General features: G+C 31.3%; 1 protein-coding gene across 5 annotated transcripts in view; it reads left to right on the forward strand.

Annotated features, from left to right (window-relative positions):
* Positions 1-23,346, forward strand: part of LOC107452230 (sialin) — a 68,085-nt gene that overhangs the window by 34,452 nt on the left and 10,287 nt on the right. For 4 of the 5 annotated variants that reach the window (XM_043050746.2, XM_016068574.4, XM_016068572.4 and 1 more), the window contains exons 2-8: positions 6,100-6,175; positions 6,972-7,186; positions 8,207-8,440; positions 10,441-10,624; positions 17,251-17,378; positions 17,466-17,615; positions 21,977-22,109. In XM_043050746.2, coding sequence (XP_042906680.1) covers positions 6,130-6,175; positions 6,972-7,186; positions 8,207-8,440; positions 10,441-10,624; positions 17,251-17,378; positions 17,466-17,615; positions 21,977-22,109 — 1,090 coding nt within the window. In that variant the 5' untranslated portion in view covers positions 6,100-6,129. Of the gene's footprint in view, positions 1-69; positions 538-6,099; positions 6,176-6,971; positions 7,187-8,206; positions 8,441-10,440; positions 10,625-17,250; positions 17,379-17,465; positions 17,616-21,976; positions 22,110-23,346 lie in introns of those variants that run through there. The other variant, XM_043050745.2, reaches the window with a different exon arrangement.

The following is a 23,346-nucleotide window of genomic DNA, read 5'->3' on the forward strand; positions in this document are numbered from 1 at the left end:
ATTTTATCGAAAGAGCATATAAATTCTTCTCGAAAAGATAGAGATAACGGAAATGGCGCCTTGAGAAGTAATTTACGCAGCTCAGACTCTGAAGATGAATGTCTCACCCACGTGGTACGGATAGAAAAGGCCATTTTTAGTTTTTTCCCTTTTTTTTCCTTCTTGTTTCGGGAAATGCTGTCAGAAAAAAAAAAGAGAGAGAAGAGCAAACTAGACATAAGAGAAAAGCGTGTTCAATTTTCACAGCCACAATATGTTAGTATTAGTAGGAAGAGATATTAGAAAAAAACTACTGCTTCACCTGTTGCTTCATTTACACGTGAGACATTGAAGAACTTGAAAGGCTATTGGAAAATTGCATTACTTTTGTTTGTCCATTTATGCGTTTTCATTTTATAAAGGAAATGAAATACTTGGCTCGTTTTTTTTCTCTACTTAACTCGAACTTTAGGAATTAGTTCGTTCAGTTCAGAATGACTATTCGAACGCTGAATTTTCAAAGTTGTGGTGCAATAGAGGATTGTGTAAAAAGAAATGGTAAGCAAAATCCTTATTTTTTTTATTTTATAACACAATGCTCTTTCTCCTTTAGTTAAGTTTAGGTAAATTAAAGTATTTTTTGAATTGAAATTGTTTTAAAAATAGTAATTGATATAAGAAAGAAAAAGTTCATTTAGTTTATAAAAAGGCAATTTTTTTGGTGGTAAATATATTTATCACGTACGACCATATATTACTTATTGACTTTTATTTTTCTTTATTTATAAAATAAATTTTATAAATGCTACAAACTTCAAAAGGAATTATGTATTTTATTACTTTTATACTTTTTTTTAAACTAACAAATGGTTACCAATTTTATTCAAACGCACTTCAAGAAAGCTGAAGTTATTAACAAATGGAAACCTAAATTAAAAGTGGTGGGAAGTATACTTCCCATGGCCTTCGAAAGGGTTAAAGAAGTAGTTTTACGCAAAATTTGTGCAAATATTGTTATAATTATCTGTCTTAAGCTCTAAAAATAAAGATATGACAAAATAATGAATTGAATGGTAATGTCCATATGCTAATATGAAAATATTAGTTGGAATATTTATGCAATGTATAATATTCAACATAATTAATTAGTTGGAATATTTATGCAATGTTATGATTCAGCATAATATTTATATTATGTTAAAATATTTATGTTATAATTATCAGTCTTAAGTGCGAAAAATAAAGATATGACAAAATAATGAATTGAATGGTAATGACCATATGCTAATATAAAAATATTAGTTGGAATATTTATGCAATGTATAATATTTAACCTAATTAATTAGTTGGAATATTTATGCAATGTTTTGATTCAGCATAATATTTATATTATGTTAGAATATTTATGCAATGTTATGATTCAGCATAATATTTATATTATGTTAGAATATTTATGTTATAATTATCGGTCTTAAGTCCGAAAAATAAAATATTTCACAATATAAGGAATTGAAAAATATGTCTAGTTCCTTATATAATAACATTAGCTGGAATATTTTAGCAATATAAATTCCTGGCAGTCAAAGCAAATTTTAAGCTTTTCGTAAAATTTTATTTTAGTGGTAGCTAAATGTATGCTTTAAAGTATTATTTTTTATTCATTTAAACTTATTTTCCACATCACTGCATATAAAGGATTTAAGAGTTCATATGCAACGCCACTTAGTTTAAAACCCTCTCGTGGTGAGGCTGTTAAAATGTTGACAAAATTACCAAAAATTTTGATAGCTAAATTTTAAATATCTACCACTCTATAAAACATTATGCCTAAAGCGCAGTAGTTGGCAGGCATGTATAATATTGTTTAATTATGTTTTAACATAATATTTATATTATGTTGGAATAATGATCATGTTGGAAGATTTTTTTTAAAAAATGTCAAGCTGAGAGGTAATTTACAAATAAATATTCTTTCAAAAAATGTTTAGTTGCATTCAAGATTAATGACAACTAACAGAAAAGTTTGTTTTGCATCTTTTTTAATACGTGATTCTATTAAATTATATTTTTCATTTAATTTTAATTGTAATTTAGAAAACAAAATGTTTCTTAAGTTTTATGCTACTACATAAAGTTTATCTTTTCTTACAAAACTTCTGTAGCATGTCTTTATGCAAGTAGTAATTAATTTCATTTTTACTAATTCAATTGAAATGCATTTATATATATTAAAGAAACAATCAAAGATAATAAATAAAAATGTAAAATAAAAGAGCAGTTGTAACAATGAAACAGCCTTAAGTATGCCTATTGCAAAACGAAACGTTTTGATTCTGCAATAATGCTGCCTTTATTTGTAAATGGAGGTTATTTGCTACAATAAATAAATACGTAATAATATAATAATGATTAATAAAATAACTAGCGACTTTTTTTAATCCTTACTGTGTGTCCATATAGTGAAACTTCTAATTTTTAATAAAAATCTCAATCTTTTGAGGGGCACAAATATGGATTAATTTGAAAAACTTGTCTTTATCTACAATGCGTCGAAAAACTAAATAAATGGATCTGCATATTTCTTTTCAACGTTTTTACTTCATTTCAAGAAAAGGAAAATCTAATATATATAATCCTCTTACGTGGCGCCCAAATTTTGGTCTGTATTTCTTTTCCGCCGGTGGCAACGTTTGCTTTGTTTTATTTACAGTACTATTTCTCTTACACGGCGAATCGACCAATGATTGCCGCTAAAAATGTCACATGCCAAATCTAGATGAGGTGCCTCAACATATAGCGCTTTCAAAAACGGAAACTGAAATAACCATAGAGCATCAGCTGCGGCAATCTCATACGATTAAGCTAGGCAGAAGTGAGTAGTCTTTGTCGATAGATCTCTATTTTAGTATTTTATCGAAAGAGCTTTTTTTTTCACGAATTTATATATTACGAATTTATTTGACGATTTTTGATTTATATTACGAATTATACTATAGCACATTTCTAATAGGTTTAACGAATTACATGTCATTTATTTGAATTCAAATTTATTTTAATGACTTAGTATTTACTAAAAAGATCGGTCGTCTCTCGGTGCAGCACTCCTAGTGCGTCGTTTGCAGCCGAACATGGCACCGCCGCACCCGTCTCGGGATTGTCCCTTTCGGCCTCCTCTGTCCACCGAACGACTGTGTTGCTCTTTGTCGGACGTGACTCGGGGCCATGGAACTTCGTGTCCATGCACCACTGGGTCCTCCGACTGATTCGAGGATTGCAGTAACGATAGTCACCATGTATTACCCGTATGCCCCTTTTGGGGCGGGGCGGGGTTAAGACGTCCTTACTAAAAAGATGTAATTTTTTTAAAAAAAGAAGTTTTTATATGGATTTGAATGATTGTTTTGAATTCTTAGAATTTTGTGCATTTGCAATGTACCTAAGTTAGTAGTGAGCGAAGCAAGCTTGGTTTGCGAAGCAAACCATATAAGATTGCGTAGCAATTTTCGGGGTTTGGCGAGCGTTAGCGAGCAGGTGACGCAGCCCACTAGTTTATTATATAGCTGCAAAACTAAAAGGGAACCTATTATTATTTGGGCTTATAGTGTAATATATAGTGTATTATTATTTGGGCTTATAGTGTATAGTATTTGGGCTTAATAGTGTAAAGCGCCATTGACCGATTCGTCTAGTATTTTGGTTTTATGTTAGCAAGTCGTGTAAATATTAGATTCACTTCACTTCACTTTATCTAATGGAGCTGGAAACCAAACATGGCCTTTACCCATTCATAATAGTCAGTAAGGTAGATAAACTACGTAAAAAAAGAAGGGGGAAAATACACATAGGAGATGAATATTATATTGTAAGTTGAGTTGATGATGATGAAGAAGATCTAAGTTTCTCGCTTTTATCCTCTGTGCTTTGAAAAAGACAAAGTTGTGATAGTTAAAGTTACTGGGCTCAGCTATCTAGAATAAAAGTAGATTCATGGCTTAGTTAGAAATTTGTTGAGTTGAAAAATAAAAACATTTAGTGTTCCAATACCTATGATATCAATAAAGCTAAAAGAACAAAACCTCGTCAGTAGTAGAACCTCTATCAAGAACTCACTTTTTCCCAGGCGACACAGATTTCACAGATAAAAAAAAGAAGAGTATTCACGAACCTCCAAAGAGTATTCACGAGAGAGTTCATTTACCGAATTAAAACTAGAATCGTTTTGTTAAGCTTAAAAAGAACGCTAATTCTTTCAGAACGTTTTCATGTTTGTCGTAGCAGGGAAGATGGCAATAATTTAAAAAAAAGTCCCGATTGGAGCTCACTAGTGATTGTCGATAATGTTCAAATTTTTTGATCTCAAAGAGGAAGTGGTTAAAACACTCTAGGGTTTGACAGTCACGCAATAGTGAGTCCGTCACACGTTTGTTCCAAACTCATTAAATTGGATTGCTTTAATTCGAATTAGCGAGATGATACTATCTTTTTTTAGGTTTTGAATTGATTAAGAGGGACTATTGATCGAGTGCGGGAAACGTTACCCGTAACGGTACTTCGATGTCTTTTGAGTTGACGGTTTGAGTCTAAAAGCTTGAGGAATGTTCGAAATCCTCGGGCAGGATAAAGGAGAACGATTGGAGATGCAGCTATTACTAGTTTTGTCAGACTATCTATAATTTCGTTGAGTGGTACACCAACGTGAGCCGGGATACAAGCGATCAAAAGTGATTTTACTGTAGAACTTGCGGAAACAATAGTTTTCTGTAACAAGAAAACTAAGGGGAAATTTGTGGGTTGTTGAGATTAGAGTTATAATTGCAGATCTGCTGTCTGATAAAATTACATGATCGAAATATTCGGTGGTAAATTTTTTAATTGCTTGTCAACTAACGAAAACTTCCTCAGAAAAAAACATGATTCATGGGATTGATTTGAGAAACATAACGTGTTTTTTTTTTTTTTTTTTTTTTTTTTTTTTTTTTTTTTTTTTTTTTTTGAATTTATAGGCGCAATGTTATTGTTGGATTTTGAGTCATCCGTAGTTAGGATTGTAAAATTATTCCAAAGGGTATGGAGGATTCCCATTGAGAAAGGGTGGATCTTATTAAGATTTTCATACGAGATGTACAATAATAATGTGAGATAAGTATTCATACAAGATGTAGCTTCATACGAGAGGTCGTTTATCTGTGAGAATGACCATTCGTGGTTCGCGATCTGAGTCGAAGTTCAATCTTCCCCTTCAATTTTGCCAGTTACAGTTAAAGTAATTTTGTCTCAACGCAAGTATGTTTAATAGCTTTTGAAAGAAGAGCACGTTTTTCTGTTATTCAAAATCCGCTCAAAAAGTTATCAGTAAACTTTTTTTAATAAAATGAAGTAAAACCCTAAATGCTTCTTTAAAAGACAGTAATTTTATACATACAATTGAAATTTAAGTCAGTAGCTTAGGATTTATTCGAGTTCAAAGATGTCCGACTTATTTAAAAAATGAAACTTCCAGATATTACTTTTGAAATGCATATGAATAGAATGTGAAAGGCAGTTTGCATGAAAAATGTATCATTCTAGGGCTTCCATATTTTGGACGTTTTTAAAAAAATTATCAGTTTCCTCACTCCTACATTTATTATCTACATTTATCCGAAACAAATGCTGGTTGATTTGAAAATAAATACTAACACAAATTTTTATTACTATTTTAGTTTTAATATTGTTTTTACTACCACTTTAAATTATGGATAAAAATTTTAAAATTTAATTCCAACAAAACTTTTTGGTTATAAAATCCTAATCAAGTCCCATTAAAAAGTATATTTTTGGGGGGACGCAGCACACGATCTAGATGTTGGAGGGAGTGTTAAAGTAGCCAGTTAGATCTGCCGCGTTATTTAAACGTATATACACCAAATTTGGTACGGACTGTTAATTGCGGATTGTATATGGTTCATACATATAAACATTCTACTTTATTAATTACATAGATATCTACCGCTTAATTTTTTAATCATTAAAATTCTAGATGTTACTATTATAACGTAAAAGAGGAAGAAAATAATTAAAAGTAATTGAATACATCTATAGTACAATATATAAATTTCACTAAAAATAGTTTTTTTTCAGGATAATAATAATCTGATTTGAACGTGACAAATGAAAATAAATATGGATGGAAAAAATTTCAGTGGTCGGAAATATGGTAAGCATTCAAAATGTTTAATATTATTCATACAATGTCGCATTATTATAAATTTCTGAAGCAGTAGTGCTTTTTTTCACAAGTAGGTTCCAGAATTGCAATATTGAAGTAATTATCACATTTGATAATAAAACAATATCCCTCTAGCACTTAATCATAAAAGGACATTCCTCTATTCTGAGAGAGGAGTGAAAAGCAATACAATTTTGTGAGAACAAAGTTCAAGTTAATTTCATCCATGTATTATCATTCTGAAATATCTTTCATTTAAGCTGATCTTTATTTATATCTGACACAGGATTCGTTTTTTTATTAATCAATGCATTATTAGACTAATTCCTAATGGTTGTGTTAGCATTCACCAATTTGAGAATTTATTTTTTGAAATTCTTTTTCTATCCTTTTGTAAATCATAACAAATTTTACCGAGATTTTCATATGAATTATTTTTCTATCTTAATACTATAAAATACAAGAGTACTAAATCGCAGTTTGTTTGTTGAAACTTATTCATTGTTTATCCTGTATTGGGAAGAAGATAGTTGTTGTCAATTTCATGTATCTTACACGTTGTTGGTGAACTTTTTGTATATTTTAAATGCAGCAGAAAATGAGCGAGTAATAAAATAGGCCTAGCTTGAAATGTACCTTTTAAAAAAAGGGCGTTGTTTTGGAACTATTTTAATGCATCCGGAATTTCTATTCCATTCTATTTAATAAGAAAAATAAAATCCCAATTATGTGCACCATAATAGTTTTTAAATATTTTGAGTGTAATATGTTTTTTTTTCCCCAGAGCTTCCCGGAATGCGGTATATCTTCACAGCCGTAAGCTTCCTGGGATTCGTAGTAAATTATTCCATAAGAGTGAATCTCAACGTAGCTATTGTGGCTATGGTAAACAACACTGCTGTTTATCACCATAGTGGTGTAAATCACACCGTGGAACATGAATGTAGCATAGAGAGGGAGGCACTGAACCAGACAACGCCGGTCAATGAATTCCGAAGAGTAAGTCGTATACTTTAGAACTTATTCTGATATTCTAATAATTTATCAAAAATATTGGGATTGTTTTTTTAACTAGTAAATACTGTGTGACTTTGAGGAGAACTCCTCCAAAATCTGGGACTGTCTGCTGCTATACCAAGCGAGAGCACATTTTAAATGGGGGTGCAGTGAGAGAATGAAAGTGACGATTGACTTACTTACTCCGACCTATGACAAGATTGAGATAAAACTATTCACCTCACACCCCTATTCGAATTGACTTTTCCTCGTAACTATAGTACCCACCACGACGCGAGACGGATGTCTGGAGGAGTTCTCCTGTAAGCCGCACTATAGCGTATTCAACGAGAAAATGTAAAATGTTTAAAATAAAGCTTTTTTTTACCATTTTTCTTAATGAAATTAATTTCTTTTTAATGAAAATGGAAATTTGGCACATATTTTGTAACATATTTTAGGGAATAAATTTTGATAACAATATTTTTTTAAGTATAGAAATATGACGTTTTTTTTTTAATTAATGAAATATATGGTTGACCGAGTGGACTTAAAATTAAACCTAACAATTTCAAAATGCTGAATTAAAGAAGAAATAAAAAATTTATACGGAATTCTAAAATTTCTTCTCTGCAAATATGTAAATTGGAATCCAATTCAAAAGAATTCTTGTTTTCAGCATTGAAACAAATTTGTCTTCTTTCCAAGAAATAAACGCAGATCAAAAGGCACAAACAAAAGGTACACCATCGCTCGTTGGCTCTAAATAATCATTTTCGGTTCTTGTGCTTCTACATTCATCTCAATTGGGAGATAAAAAATAATTGTTAATTTCAGCGTTAGTAAATTTTTGTTTTAATAACTAAAGATGAAATTTTGGTTTTTGAGTGGATGTTATTTTGAGAGAGATACTTCACTACTCCAACTTGCATTTCTTTTTAAGTTGTATTTCGAAACAGGTGATACTATCTTTATCCACGATGTTTTTGTCTCATAACTTTATAAGCTGTGTATTTATTTCAGGAAGGAGAATTCAATTGGTCACCCCAAACTCAAGGTATCATTCTTGGTGCTTTTTATTACGGTTACTGCATTTTTCAAATTCCTGGCGGTCGATTAGCTGAAGCTCTAAGCGGCAAATGGGTATTTGGAATTGGTAATCTGGTTCCCGCTCTGCTGACTTTGCTTACACCAATGGCTGCACGTTATGGTGTCGGAGCATTGATTGCTATCAGAGCTTTGGAAGGGCTGTTTCAGGTATTTTTTTTTATTTGGATTAATATGAAAATAATCTGCATTTTCAAACTTTATTTTACAGCCCATATTTTAAGAAATTTTGTTTCATTGCTCTAGCGGAAAAACTATCGTTAGAAAATGCATGGTACAAAAATAAACTAAATGAATTTTTTTATTCCGCAAGCAGCAATCTGTTTTTGATAAAGTTAATTTTTTTCAGTTTAATTTTTCTTTACTGTCAAACTCATTTACTTCGAATATAGTGAGGGAGTTTTTAATGGGCTGATTTAATATTAAAAACCCTACATTAAAACTCTGCTGATACGAGCATAGCTTTTCATAATTACGTTGTTATGAGGAACTTTTCATAAATTATTCAAATTCATTTTATTGCAGTTTGGGGAAAAAAGTATATGTCTGTTCTTCAAAATTTCGTTCCTTTTGAATGATTTTAAAAACATCCCTTCAGTTCGGTTTATATGAAAAGTGAACACACATCAGCTATCTTGAACAGAGTGAAGTTTTTAATTTGTTTTAAGAGAATTGAATGATTGTTTAAAACTATAGAGCTATAGTTGCAACTTTTGTCCAAGAAATCATGAAGGTAACTGCAATTGCAAACAGAAAATTATTTTACGCGAACAATTTATCAGGTTTTATCCATCTTACTTATTAAGCAAGCAAATGATTAGGTTTTATACATCTTATTCGTTAAGCAAGCAATTAATTAGTTTTTATCCATCTTACTATTAAGCAAAAAATTAATTATTCTGTACCCATCTTACCGTTACAGGGTGTGCAGAGAAGAGAACAAAGAGACAACGATCTAACATTTGACTACATCTAACCAAAAAGGAGTACCCAATCGGCAACTAACGACGTGGAAACTTTAAACTTATTAATATTATCTTATTATTAAAACATTCACGCCGGGAAAAGAGAAAATACTGGTAGAAGAACTATTTCAATATTAGATAATATTCGGGAGGTGTTAATCTATTCTNATCTCACTCGTTAAACAAACAATTAATAAGCTTTCATCTATCTTACTCATTAAGCAAACAATTAATTAGGTTTTATCCATCTTACTGTCAAGCAAAAATTAATTAGTCTTTATCCATTTTACTATTAAGCAAAAAATTAATTAGTCTTTATCCATCTTACTGGTACAGTACTAGTGTTCAGAGAGGAAAACAAAGAGACTACAATACCAAGTATCAAACCAAAAAGTAGTGCCCAATCGGCAACTAATGACATGGAAACTTTAAACTTATTAATATTATCTTATTATTAAATTAGAATTTTTTGACCGGTTAATATTAGGCTCAAACAAAATATATAATTAGGAATAAAATATAAGTTTCAAAACGTTCTAAGTACGAAATTTTAAATCATGGAAATTTAAATATTCTTCGCATTTAAAAAATATAACAATATTTTGTTGCAAATAATAAACTCCTTACCTTAGAGAAATTTCCACTGAGACTACATAAAATGGGATGTAATATTTGAATTTAGAGTTTTTTCTTCTTTTTTAAGAAAGAAATTAAATTGGATTTCTTCTCCGGCTGGAATTACATTCCTCCTTTCTGGGACATTTAATAGAGAAGTTTCCTTGGGTATTCAAACCACTCTGCACGCAACCACTATGCAAACCACTATGTTTCTCTTCACCCGCGTGTATGCATGTATGTTCCAACTTAAATGTAGTCATATAATTTATTGATACTGAATGCGGAAGGCACAATTAAATGTAACCGCTTTCACAAAATCACCTGTTCGGCTTGCTACTATATTTTAAATATTAAAGCTACACAATTTTTTTTTATGGAAAACTGTTTTTTAAATTAAGTTTCATTAATTAGCATATGCAATTATAAACATTTATGTGGGATCTTTTTTTTAAAAAAAAAAAGAAAAGTTTTTATAGGATTTTTATAATTAGAAATACTATATACTATATATTGATTGTACTATATATTGATGAAAGTGATGATAGACTATATATAGTTTCTTTTTAGGGCGTGTCCTGCCCTGCAATGCACACAATGATAGGACGATGGTTACCAGATTCTGAAAAAAGTTTCTTGACAAGTTTAATCTATTGTGGAATTGCAACTGGCACAGTTGCGGGCATGAATATTGCAGGCCTCTTCTGCAATTCAGATCTATTCGGAGGATGGCCTGCTGCATTCTACATTATAGGTTAGTCGTGCTTATGGCTTACACTTAACAAATTCAACAACCTATAATATCAATTGTGACAATTATTAAAAATAAATTATCTAAATTATGTATATAGGTTTCTAATTATATATTATGTTTCTAGATCTAATTGTATACTATGTTTCTAGATCTTATTATATACTACATATTTCTAAGTTATAAAATATATAAGATATGTTAAGTAACTGTCCGAATGGAAATGTAAGCGCAAGGAAATAAATAACATCGCACCAATATTGCTAAAATGTTGCGAATTTAGTAAGCATAATAGAAACAAAAATATGAAACAATTAGTTTGTTTTAATAGATTGTTTACTTTTAATCTGCACATTTTTTATCCTGCGCATTATTCAGTTTGTTTCAGATTTTCCATGACGAAGTCCAAAAAATTTAATCTGTTTTGTGGTAACAACGTGTATAAGTGTTTCATAAAATATTAAGGGATAAGCCTCTGCTCGCTGCTCACATCAGCTTATAAATTGCCATCGTTGTTTCTTTAAGATTGCTTGACAAGTTGAGATTGCTTTGCTTGCCGATTGGATGCTTATTTGCTTTAGTCTAGCATTGTATGTAAGATGTTATTCTTTTTAAAATTAAATTTAAAAAATAGGCAACATATATATTTTGTGAAAACTATGATTTATAAACAATTTATTCGATTTTTATACATTATGATTTGACTTATATGTATTTCGATGCTACGAGAAAATAAATTGCATTTGAAACAAATAATTCATAGAATATCCCTATCAATACAAATATAATTGTCAGTGTATCGGGATCAGAGCAGTTTAGTGACTTTTATTCCAACATAAATTATTAAAATGTATAAAAAACCAATGAAAAATGCAAAGAAATTTAATAGAAAAGCAGGCCGATATTAGTTGATTAACGCCACTCTCTCTTACATTGAAATTGAAGCATCATTAAAACAAAAATATAGCTCTAAATTATAACTGAAGTTGTTATTGTAGTTCACGTTGCACTAGAGCTGCACAATGGGGTCTGGGAAGCATCCCTGCGGATGATCCGAAGACATGCCATCACGATTTTGTTCCTCCGCAGAGGGGATAGTGACCTGCTCGGACACTTAACGATAGAACAGTTAAAAGGACCAATACCGCACATCCTCAGATCCTTCGCAGACTGATCCAAGTGGTCAAAAATCCGCACTCTGATCGCAGCCAGTGATGTTTTACTTCGGTGATCTGCTGGGTACATTGTCTTAATGATCAGTACACTACGGGATGAATTTTTATTCAGAAATTTGCAGTCATTTAAGCTTAATTGTGCTTATGCCTGCTCAATCTCAACCTATTTTTGTTTTCAGATCTCTGTTACCAACACAAAAAAAAATCTTTTTTTTTTTTTGCAGTTTACTCATTTGTGTTTTAGATGATAAACATATTGTAATACTGAAGGACAATGACATCATCCCGTCGTTTTTCTAGTCTCCTGGCCCAACGGCCCCCAGGGCTATCTAACACTTACAGGAAACAGTTAATAAAATAGATATGGGAAAATTTAGCCCGACCCGCCCTTATTTAGGGCATACGGGTAAATGTTTATTAAAATCAAAAAAATCCAGAAAACAGTACAAACATAAAATACATATCACGCATGGCAAACAGCCCATGTACATGGCAGACGCAGAGCTGCAAAAATCATGTAAGGTGATAAAACATTAAAACAGCAATACATTAAAAGTGTCAGTTAAGAGAACAATTTAAAAGATAAACATGCAAAATTCCCAATGAACAACATAGCATATTAAAACAGTACTTTTAAAACCAATTAAATAATACAAAAGTAATTACAATAAAATTGGAGCAAGTAGAAGAGTTTATAAAAAAAACAAGTTACAAAACTATACCATCAATAAAACTGAGACACCCAAGCTGGAACGAGCAGGTTCCGAGACCACTAAAGACCATCCCCCTATACATCCATTAAAGTTTTTTTAATGATCTTTTTTATGATATTTCTACAAGTCAGGTTAGCATAGCATTGATGTTAACTAATATTATTAAAGTAATTGCCCCGGAGTGTCTCGAATTGAGAACAATTCATTAAGAAGTGATCAATAGATTGATATTCACCGCAGTAATTACATTCTGGAGTTGTGTGTAAAATAGATATAAAAAATTTTCACGCTACGCTTTGCCTCTGTTATATTTTTGTTTAATTCTGCAGGATTATATTAAGAACGATGATTATAATTTTAGCATGATGGAATGAAATCCTTCTCCCTGAGTGTGATTAATTCTAAAGTTTTGTGTTTTTTTTTTTTTTTTTTTTACTTCATTCGAACAAAAATTATTGAATAAAGTTAGGATTGCATGAATTAATATTACTGTTTTGAAATTTTTTCATATTGTTCATTTGTGTAGAAACATAAAATTTTCTGATCCAATTCAAGTCTCTTATTTTAGAATTCAGTTCTATTATTCGTAAAAAGTACTTCTGTCGTATTTTTATTTACTCTTGTTTATTTCATTCCTTTATAAAATAAATTCTACTATAAACAGAAAAAGAGAAGAAATCTACATTAATAATGCATTTCTGAAATTTTTTTTCTTTTTATAATGACATTTATATAAACATATATCAAACATAGAAATATAAATTTAAGGAAAAATGAGGAGAAATCCAAGCAGAAAGAGAATCGTACGTTTGTCCTGGATTACACCAAATGTTTAAAGAATAAACATTTAAGCATTTTATTCACCCAGTGTCCTAAAATGACAAACAAATCAAACCCGAAGTCTGTCAGTCGTCTAATGACGTCATAGCAACTTGATCAATGTAAATCATTAAATTCGTATCATTAATAGGAAGTTATTAACGCCTTTTACTGTACTGCCATTTGCTAATATGAGAACTACTCCTTCAGGAATAAGGAAAATAAAACAAATAACCAAACAATTAGAAAGAACTTTGTAGATTTAATTAAAAATGATAGAAACGATTTACTCGTCAATTTAACTAGTATAGTTAACTAGTATAGTTATAGTTTAACTAGTATAGCCACAGCGAGTCGTTGAAACCGTTTGAGCCAGTGTTGCTATTTTGACCCCCCCCCCCTGCAAAAAACATGTCTTTTATATATTAACTTTTTAAAAAATTTAAAATATGTATTACATATATTTTTTTAAACATTAGAGTAGAAACTCTTCGTATATTTCTCAGCGGTAATAAGATAGATTTATAAATTCAGTTTGTTTCAAATCTGGTTTCCAAAGCGAAATTATTACAACTGAATTAGTTTTGTGACAATATCGCATTAATGTTTTTTATATTATAAAATATAGAGAGCTTTTTAGAATCAAAAGTGTTATTTTATTGTCCTGATCTAATGTAGAAAATGATTTCACATTTGACGTGAAAATTGCAATTTTAAACAAACTGTAATTTAACGTATATATTGAAATCGACTGGAAAAAAAACTTATCAAATAGAGTTTCCTAGCCTTAAAACCAATACCGTTTCTTCAGTATGTCATGATATTATTTTATTTTTCCTCATCCCTATCGTTGCGTCAAATAGTGCGATCTATGGCGGACGTAACATTGTTTATGCCAGATAAATGTCAACTTTAACCTCAGATATCAAAGTTCCCGACTTTTTGTTTTTGTGATTTATGATATGTTTAGTAGGAAGAATTCTGCAGAGATCGTAATGTAACCTTGAGTGTCATTGCATAGTTCGTTAAATGAAATTATTTAGCGTCTTGATTACGTCTAAGTTAATAAAACTTTAATTGATTTATTCTTTCATCTCAATGGTTAATTAATTTAACTGTGTAGAAATAAATGCATGAATACGAATTAAATAAATTGCATAAATCTTGAAGCTCATTTCTTTAAAAAGTATTTCAGATAAGGAAAAAGTAAAATTGTTTGGTACACAAAAGACCATTTCTAAGAAACTCAAGGGTGAAAATTTCCAAGGATGTGTAACTTAACAGTTTTTCAAATTATCTGTGTTTTGAAAATCAGATTTGCCTCAACGATATTACAGGAAGACCTGTATAATATACACAAAAGCGCGAGCGCTGTTCGTCTAAAATTTGTCGTCATTGCGGAATATTTACTATTACAAAAAGAGAAAATATACACCTCTTCAAAGAAAGTTTGTCTTTTTCGAATTCCCCAGACAAAAAAAAAATTTTTACGTTTTTTCGGACCAATGCAAACGCGATTTGAAATTATTCACAAAATTTAAAATCACACGTCTAGATTCCTATTTACGCGATTTATGGTCTCGTTTCGTATTTTCTCGATTTTATATCAAATATCACGTTTTGTATTCACGCGATTTATGATTCGCGATTAAGTGATTTAAAAAATTATACATCAGTATTCGAATTCTCGAGATTTTAAAATTAAGTAGCAAGATTCGTATTCAAGCAATTTCAAATCAAACATCGAGATTCATCTTAACGCCATTTTGAAATAGATCATCGAGATTCGTATTCACGTAATTTTAAAGTCAATCATCGAGATTCCTATTAACACGAATTTAAAATAGATAAACTAGATTCGTATTCACGTTATTTAAAAATCACGCACTGAGATTTATATTCACACAATTTAAATAAATAAATAAAATGTCGCCTATTTATTTTTATTAAAACGTTCATAAAATTTTGTGGAAAAATTCTTCTTGCATATATTTTTTCCTTGCGCAAATGCCAGGTATTTTTTCAATTATTTAAAAAGTGTTTTTGCGCATAACATTTTTCGATTTCTATTTTAAGCTTTTTTGTTTTTTTACAAGACTTGTCCCTGTGGTATGAATAAACATCATTAAACAATGAATTCAATGAATATTAAACATTTTTTTTAAAAAACTCAGTGGTTTTCATACGAATTTAGCCAAAATGAGATGAAGGGGTTGAAACTAGTTACAGGAGTTAATCAATGCGTGCAAAATTTTTTTTACTCTGAATATAAGTATGTTAATAGAGGACGCTAATACTATATGCTAGTATTTATACTAGACATGCTAACAAATGTGAATTTAGAACATATATGAAGCTAAAATAGATCCAATTCATAAATTACAGTTTTGATGTAATCAAGGAATCACAAACAGTTCTATAAATTACACTAAGGGAACAATTTTTGTTTTTTTAATGTTGCATGATATCTTTGAACTTATGTTCGATACTTTAGTATTAATGATTTTAAATCTGCAATCATCAAAATGTGCAGTGAGCCAAAAAAAAGAAGAAAAAAAAGAAAGAAAACGGATTAGTCTGAATAACTTTTCATCTGATGATCGGATCTTCACGTTCTAGGACTCCATCTTAAAAATCTTAAACATACGACATTTTTAAAATTTCGATTTTTCAGGAAATATTCATCCGATTTTGCTAAAATTTTGTATTTTTCCGAATAAAGTTATGTACTTTAAAATGACGTAAAAATTGTATACTTTACAATTTAAATTTTTTCCAACTGTTAAATAAAATAAAATGTAATAAATTTTTACTATTTTTTTTTTTTGCAAAGAATTATCCTTATGTAAGCAAATACAAAAGCACAAAGGCGCGTTTTTTTTTTTTTTTTTTTTTCTAATTTCGTAAACTGAAATATAGTCTGCACAAATTAAGTAGAATATCTGAGGTCACCCTCTTGAACCATTAAGATAGAGTAGAAAGTGAAGATCTGATCATTAGATTAAAAGTTATTTAAGGTGGTAAATTTATTTTTCTGCCGCACTGCACAAGTTTAGAATGTTATATATAAAAGAAGATCACATAAATAATGCGACAAACTTCTACAAGGGCTAGTATTACATAGGAAATGAATGGATTAAATTTTACAATAATGCATGTCCGGAAATATTGCCATAAACCTTTATGAGCACTTTCCTATTATAAATTGTTTCTTCGCGTGCTTTAGAACACGTCATAATAGGGGAAGCGTCCCTAACCACGTGCGATTACATTTCCGGGCAAGAACGACGTAGTGCTCTAACATCCCTAGAAGTTTTTTGCAACATTTAAGCTACCGCCTGTTGTATATACCATTTTTAAACTTGTACATTTCGACCCAAAAAAATGGACTAAAAGTGACATTTAAAAAATCTAGCTATAGGAGCAAAGCTAATCTTAGATTTGAAATCTCAACACCCGATGAGGCAAGATCAGGAATTTGTATTAATGCAACAAAAAAAATTGTTTTCCAGTGTTATTGTTGAAAATTTGTTTCCAGTGTTTCTCAGTGGATGTTAAAATGAATTATTTAATGCAACTAAAAATTTCTTTGAAGATAATTACATACCTTAATTAGTATGTTAATCTTAACTTTAAGTTTGTAAAGGGTTTTTAGTTTCTATTCGGTTTTAAAGTATAAGGAAATATTCCGCTTACCCTGAAGAATCTATTCTCATCTAATTTACTTCGCACTTTATTTATTCTAGTTTTAAGAAATATTTATAGAGTAAATATTAAAAGTATTTACTCTGTAAAGATTTTTTAAAACTAGGAAGACATTTTTTCAGAGTATATTTTTGCTGCAAAACATTTAACATTCCTAAAGAAATATTAATATTAACTGCGTAATTTTCATTTATAAAAATAAAATAAATTGTTTTAGGTATTTTTGGCTGTGTTTGGTTTGTACTTTGGTGTATATTCATTTCCGATTCTCCAACATCACATCCATGCATTACTGAGGAAGAACTAGATTACATAACATCGAATCAGAAAATAGAAAAACGCAAAGTATGTTTTCAATTCGTTTTTAAAATGTGTATTTAGTCATTCTGTTTTATTTGAAAAAAGTTAAAATTTATGAATCTTTCTCTGCAGATTCCTTCGACTCCGTGGCTCAAAATATTGACTTCTGTCCCAGTTTGGGCTATAGTTGTGGTGCAAGTAGGTGTTGACTGGTGCTTCTACACTCTGCTGAGTGATTTGCCAACATTTTTTGCGACAGTTTTAGGATTTGAAATTGAAAAGGTGAGAGTAGTTCTATGAGCTTATTCGATATACTATCTAATATCTTGAATGCATTTGCATAACTCAATTTTCCTGTTCTCATTAATTTTGGGTCAAAGTGTTGAAAAAGTGAGTAGTTCTATGAGTTTATTCTATATACTATCCAATATTACGAACTAGGACTGGGCTATAAATCGATATATCGCGACATATCGATTTAACGCCTATATCGGCAAACCGATACAGCAGAAATCTGATTTAAGCCGTCGAGTGAAGAAGACGATATAACGATATAGCGATACACGCAAGGACTTTCTCTTACGTTCCGATGCCAACTCGCGCTGTGGAAGACGATATTGTTTCGTTATNACGAACACATTTGCATAACTCAATTTTTATATCTACTTTCTGTTCTCATTAATTTTGGGTCAAAGTATGCTTTGAAGTATGGTAAGCGAAAAAAATTATAACCCTAAATAACTTTGATTTTATCGATAGGTAATATTTTAATTTTTACTATTTAAAGGAAAATATTAAAAGTTTAATGGACTAATTTATGAGCACTTTCTATTAATTATGTTAATTGTTTGGCTCTAGCCGCAATTTTAGTTATGAAATCATTTACAAAAAGCAAAGTTTCTCTAAATAATCAAGCCTTTTTTCTTCGTATTTGATTTCTTGATAGTTATGATGATAAATTAAATAGTAAAAAGTATCATTCCGATAGTAAATCAGGAAAGAAGTCAAAATTTTGATTCCTTTAATGTTAATTTCACTTTAGCACATTTCTTCATAGCTCATAAGTTTAAGGCTAAATCAAAATATTTCTTCACACAATTATAAAACTCGTTTATTTAAAAATAATTCCTTATAAAACGAAAATTCATTTATTTAACCAGGGCTTAAAAAAAGGAAGGTCAGAAAAAAAACCTGGAAAATTCTTATATTATACCTGGCAAAACCGGTCTTAGAATTGTCAGTAACAGTAATCAGTTATCGAGATTCAAGTTATATAATTCTAACATCTATCAGTTATTTTGTAAAATTCCACTTTTTAGTGTTTCTTTTCCATGTTTCCAATCTCATTTTATTGTATGTTTTTACTCACAAAATCTAATATGTGACATTCCGATAAAAAAATTAAAAATTTTCTGATGAAAAATTGCATGGTATAGATAAAATATGGTATGGATTTCATTGAAGTTTACCTGATATACCTGGAAAGTCGGGGAATTTTTTTCCTGAAATTGAAGAAGAATCCTGTTTAACAATTGTTGTTGTTTTCTATTCATCATTATCTAATTTATTAGTAGACAAAACAATCCTAAGTTGCAAAAAATACTAACTTTTGCATTGTTTTGCAATAGTTTGAAAAGTCAAAAAGAAAATTTGAACGAAATTCGTCGGACAGTTCTTGTAAAGTGAAAATTTAGAAATACGACTTTTTTTTTAAAATTTCATTCCTCAGAAGCTCTTTGACCGATTTCGTTCAAACTTTCCATTTTGTAATTTAAAACATTTAAGAAGATTTAAATAATCTTGTCATTAGAACAAAAGTTATTCTGGGTATTATTATAAGTCTTATATGTTTATTTTTGGCTCACCTGCACAAGGTAATTATATAGTATTAGCTGATACATTTCTGTACCGAAAATCATTAATTTTTTATATGATTAGTGCTTGGGCAATTTAACCATTTAAATGGCCGCGGTAAGTATACTTACTATCAACTTCCTTCGTTCGAAAATGTCGATGGGTAGCTATTTTCCTACTCCATGATTTGTGAATTAAGGCAGAGGGTGAATTTCTTGATTTTCAGTGGCGCCATCTATGGCCAAGAATACGACTATAGCCACACTCACATCACATTCCATTTATAGGACTGACCCATTCGTTCATCCTCATATCATAATTTTAACCAGAGAGATCACTCTCCAGTTCATTACCCTCAGAGGCGCAATTTGTTTGGGGAACATGGAGGACATTGTAACAAGACAGATTTGACGTTGACCAGCCACCATTTACTGCACTTAAAGTCTTCGGCCAGTGGGGATCAAACTTACGACCCCTTGGAAATGAGCTCAACCATTACCTCCTACTTCAGAAAGCTTCCACACGGTTTTTTATAAGTAGCCTGCTCAGACTATTTAAAAAGTAAACCAGTTGTGCGCATGTATCCAAACTCTTTTTTAAAGATAATTGAGAGAAATTTATCATACATACTTGAGAATTGATTCTGTATTGGTTGACAAATAAATAAAGCAAACCAATCATATTGAAAAATTAATCAAATTTTTAGACATATATTTGCTACCGCTATCTTATTTTTCTAGACTTTATATTATATGCTTCGTTCGTAACCTTGTTTATTGACCGATTCTCGCTCAAGCCTTGCTCGAGTCAAGACGTGTTATCTGCTCAGTTATGCCTTACCATAGAATAGCCCGCGGCGGAAAGGTTTTACCACGGCCGACCACCAGCTTCACCCACAGATGATGTTGATGTGTTATCTATGATCGACAAACGTTTTCTACCGCCAAGAGAAATCTTAACTACTGGTCGATTTGCCCTTACAGCATTGATTGACTATCTCACTGGACAAACTATTGATATACGTGGGGTGCTTCGACAGGCTGTTTAAACAAACGGGTGACGATTACTACAATCAACTTGAAAGTGCAGCCGCAGTTGCAATCATGAATATCAGAAAGGGTAGAATCAACAAATTCCCGCCATCTGTCTCTACTCCAGCCAAGCCAGATTCCATTGAGACAGAGAAAGAACCCGAGACCAACACTGAATGCAGTGTTCCAACTAATGACAATACATGCAACCCTCAGACAGAAATGGACACTACAGTAACTCCGGATCTTCCTGAGAAAAAGAACAAGAAAAAGATGAAAACAAGTGCCAACCAGGAGACACTTCCCGAAAATACTACAGAAGGCGAACCCACCCGCCCAATCCCAGTACCAGCTCCCGTCATCCCAGCGGACCCAGTACTGACAGAGAGTATGGAGATTACCGAACCGGTAGACCCCATCACTACCACCAGCCCAACCCTGGACACTTCTCCAAAACCAAAGCTGAAAATCCTCATCCGAGGCCTGAAAATAGATACAGATATTCTTGAATTAGAGAAATATCTCAAAAAATTCGGACTTCTCCCGGAAAAGATAGTACAGCTCAAGCGACGAAGAGGGGAGGAGCTTAGGCCCCTCCCACTTTTCCTCATCATCCAATGGGATACAAGCTCGGCCAGAAATATCTACAACATCAGATCTATCCTCGAAAGACCAGTGCAGATAGAGCGTTTCAGAGGCGGACGATTCCAGGTCCAATGCTACAAATGCCAGAAATTTGGACACACACACAGCGCAGTTGTACAGCCACAGTTCCCGCCTGCATGAAATGCTCAAAAGACCACTACACGTACGAAGCCATCCACAGAGCCAGCGACCTGCATCAACTGTAATGGTGAACACCCAGCCTGTTTTACGGGATGCGGTGCAAGACCCAGGAAGCTCCCTAAAGAAAGGAAACCCAAGAATGCCACAGACTCTGCTACCAGATTCCTCAGACTGTTTCAAGAGATGAAAGAACTACTCAAAGATGAAGAGCTAGTTACGCTGCTTCGTTCCCTCCTCCCTGAGTCCCAGAATTAGTGCCTACAAGTCATCTCCTCATATGACTTCCACAGCGATAGGCTGTGGTGAACTCTTAATTTTACTTATCCTTGAAATTTAGATTTTTCAAGTTAGGACTACTACAGATTCGATGAATCGGTAAGTGGCGCTTCGCGCCAAAGGCCGAGGTTACTACTATTTCCAGCATTCCAGCGCCTTGTTTATTTTGCAGTGGTCTGATCAGACTACCTAAAAAATCCGTGTGGAGGTTTTCAGTTATAGGTGTTCCGGCCCTTCTGTTTATATAAATGTGGGTAACAGTAAAGGTTAACGCGAAGTCAGGAAGAAAGACCAGCACTGAATGAGCTATAGTTTTACGCGTCGTTCGTTTGTTTATTTGAACATATCTCATCGAGTTTATTTCTAATTATAAACACAAATTTCATAAATTCGACTTTCTATAAGCACAGAAATTCAAATTTATGGCCAAGTTTTTATAGTTGGTAAAATTTTAACGATCCTACCCATCCTCTCTCACAAAAATGGTTTAAAATACCAAATTAATTATATTTAATAAACTGAATATCTTTTTATATATTTAATAGAATTCTAAAAATATTGTGTCATAAACATTAATAGAAAAAAATGTTTTTGTAGAAGATTGATCGCGGTAAGCTTATAAGCGGTAAGCTAATCGCGGTAAGCTTATAATATGCTTTATCATTGTATACCGTTTAAAAAATATTTATTTTTTAGAATGCATTTTTGTCTTCGTTTCCTCACGTTCTCTATGCTATTATGGCCCTCTCAACTGGATACACTGCTGATGCCTTAATACGAAGAGAGATTGCTACGGTCAATTTCATTCGAAAATTCTGCACTTCACTTGGTACATTTTTAATTTAATATTTGATCGGAACTATTTTTTTTCTAACTAAGTATTAAAATCTGATGATGGTGTAGCAGGTTTTTAATTGCTAACGGTACATTTTCATTGACCGAGAAGTCATGTGGTAGGATTCGGTTTTCTCATATTGATTTATATAATTTTCATCAATGTATTGATTTTCCGTAAAATATTTTTGTATCCCAAATTCAAATGCAACCTGTAATATTTATTTTTCTTATTCCATGCAGCTTTAATTACGTTTTTGATTTTCTTTGACTTATAAATTAAGGGTTTCAAACTAAAAAGGATGTTTTTTTTATTACAACGTAATTCTGTGATATTACTTTATTAACGCTGCATTTTAAGGTAAACTTATTTGAATTGATGTTTCAACTTATTATTCGTTTTATAATTATTGTTTTTTAAGTTGTTTATATTCATATGCTGTTATAAGTTATCGTCAAAGAGATTCGTTAAATGGTTTAGAACTTAACGATCAGCTTCATGCACAATGTGATGCATGCACGAATTGTATTTAATATGGTAATTTCAGTCTGGTAAGAGAATATATTAAATTGCGGTTATGAGTTCATCGAATTTAGTTATAATAATATGCCTTGAATTTCAATTGTTATTTTTTTAAAAAAATGACCACTAAGAAAAAATATTTATGTACACTAATAGATTTATACGAGATCTTCCATATTATTTACCAATCAATAAACATTTAATTTAAGAAAATGAATGTTGAACGTGGAGTCCCAAGCGTAAGTAAACAGAATTTGTTAGAATACATATATTTTAAGGGAATAATTTCAACTGTAGTTGAGAAAACCGTTTTGCATTAAGAAACGACAATTATTGCAAATCAATCATTGGAGTTGGTGAGTTGCAGCAAACAAGGGGCTTAGTCTCCTGGTATTCGAAATTTTCTTAACACGTTGAATGTCATGGTGGTCACTGGTGACCAGCACTGAGTTTGTTCATAACTCCACGGGGATCACCGGTGACCGACGAAGCCAAGATTATTCGAAACACATAATTCGAGTTAATTTTTAATTTTTTTATATATTATTATCGTTGCTAAAATGGTTTGAAGATATTAATATAATATAGAACAAACCAAAATGGTTGGTTTTATTTATATACTACAGAGAGGCCAACTTGCTCCGGACAGCTAATAAATATTTTCAAGTGGTAGTTTATTAATTGTGATTCTTGGTTTAATAAATTCAAT

This window comes from Parasteatoda tepidariorum, chromosome 6 (assembly GCF_043381705.1).
Source record: "Parasteatoda tepidariorum isolate YZ-2023 chromosome 6, CAS_Ptep_4.0, whole genome shotgun sequence".
NCBI classification, from domain to species: Eukaryota; Metazoa; Arthropoda; class Arachnida; order Araneae; family Theridiidae; genus Parasteatoda; species Parasteatoda tepidariorum.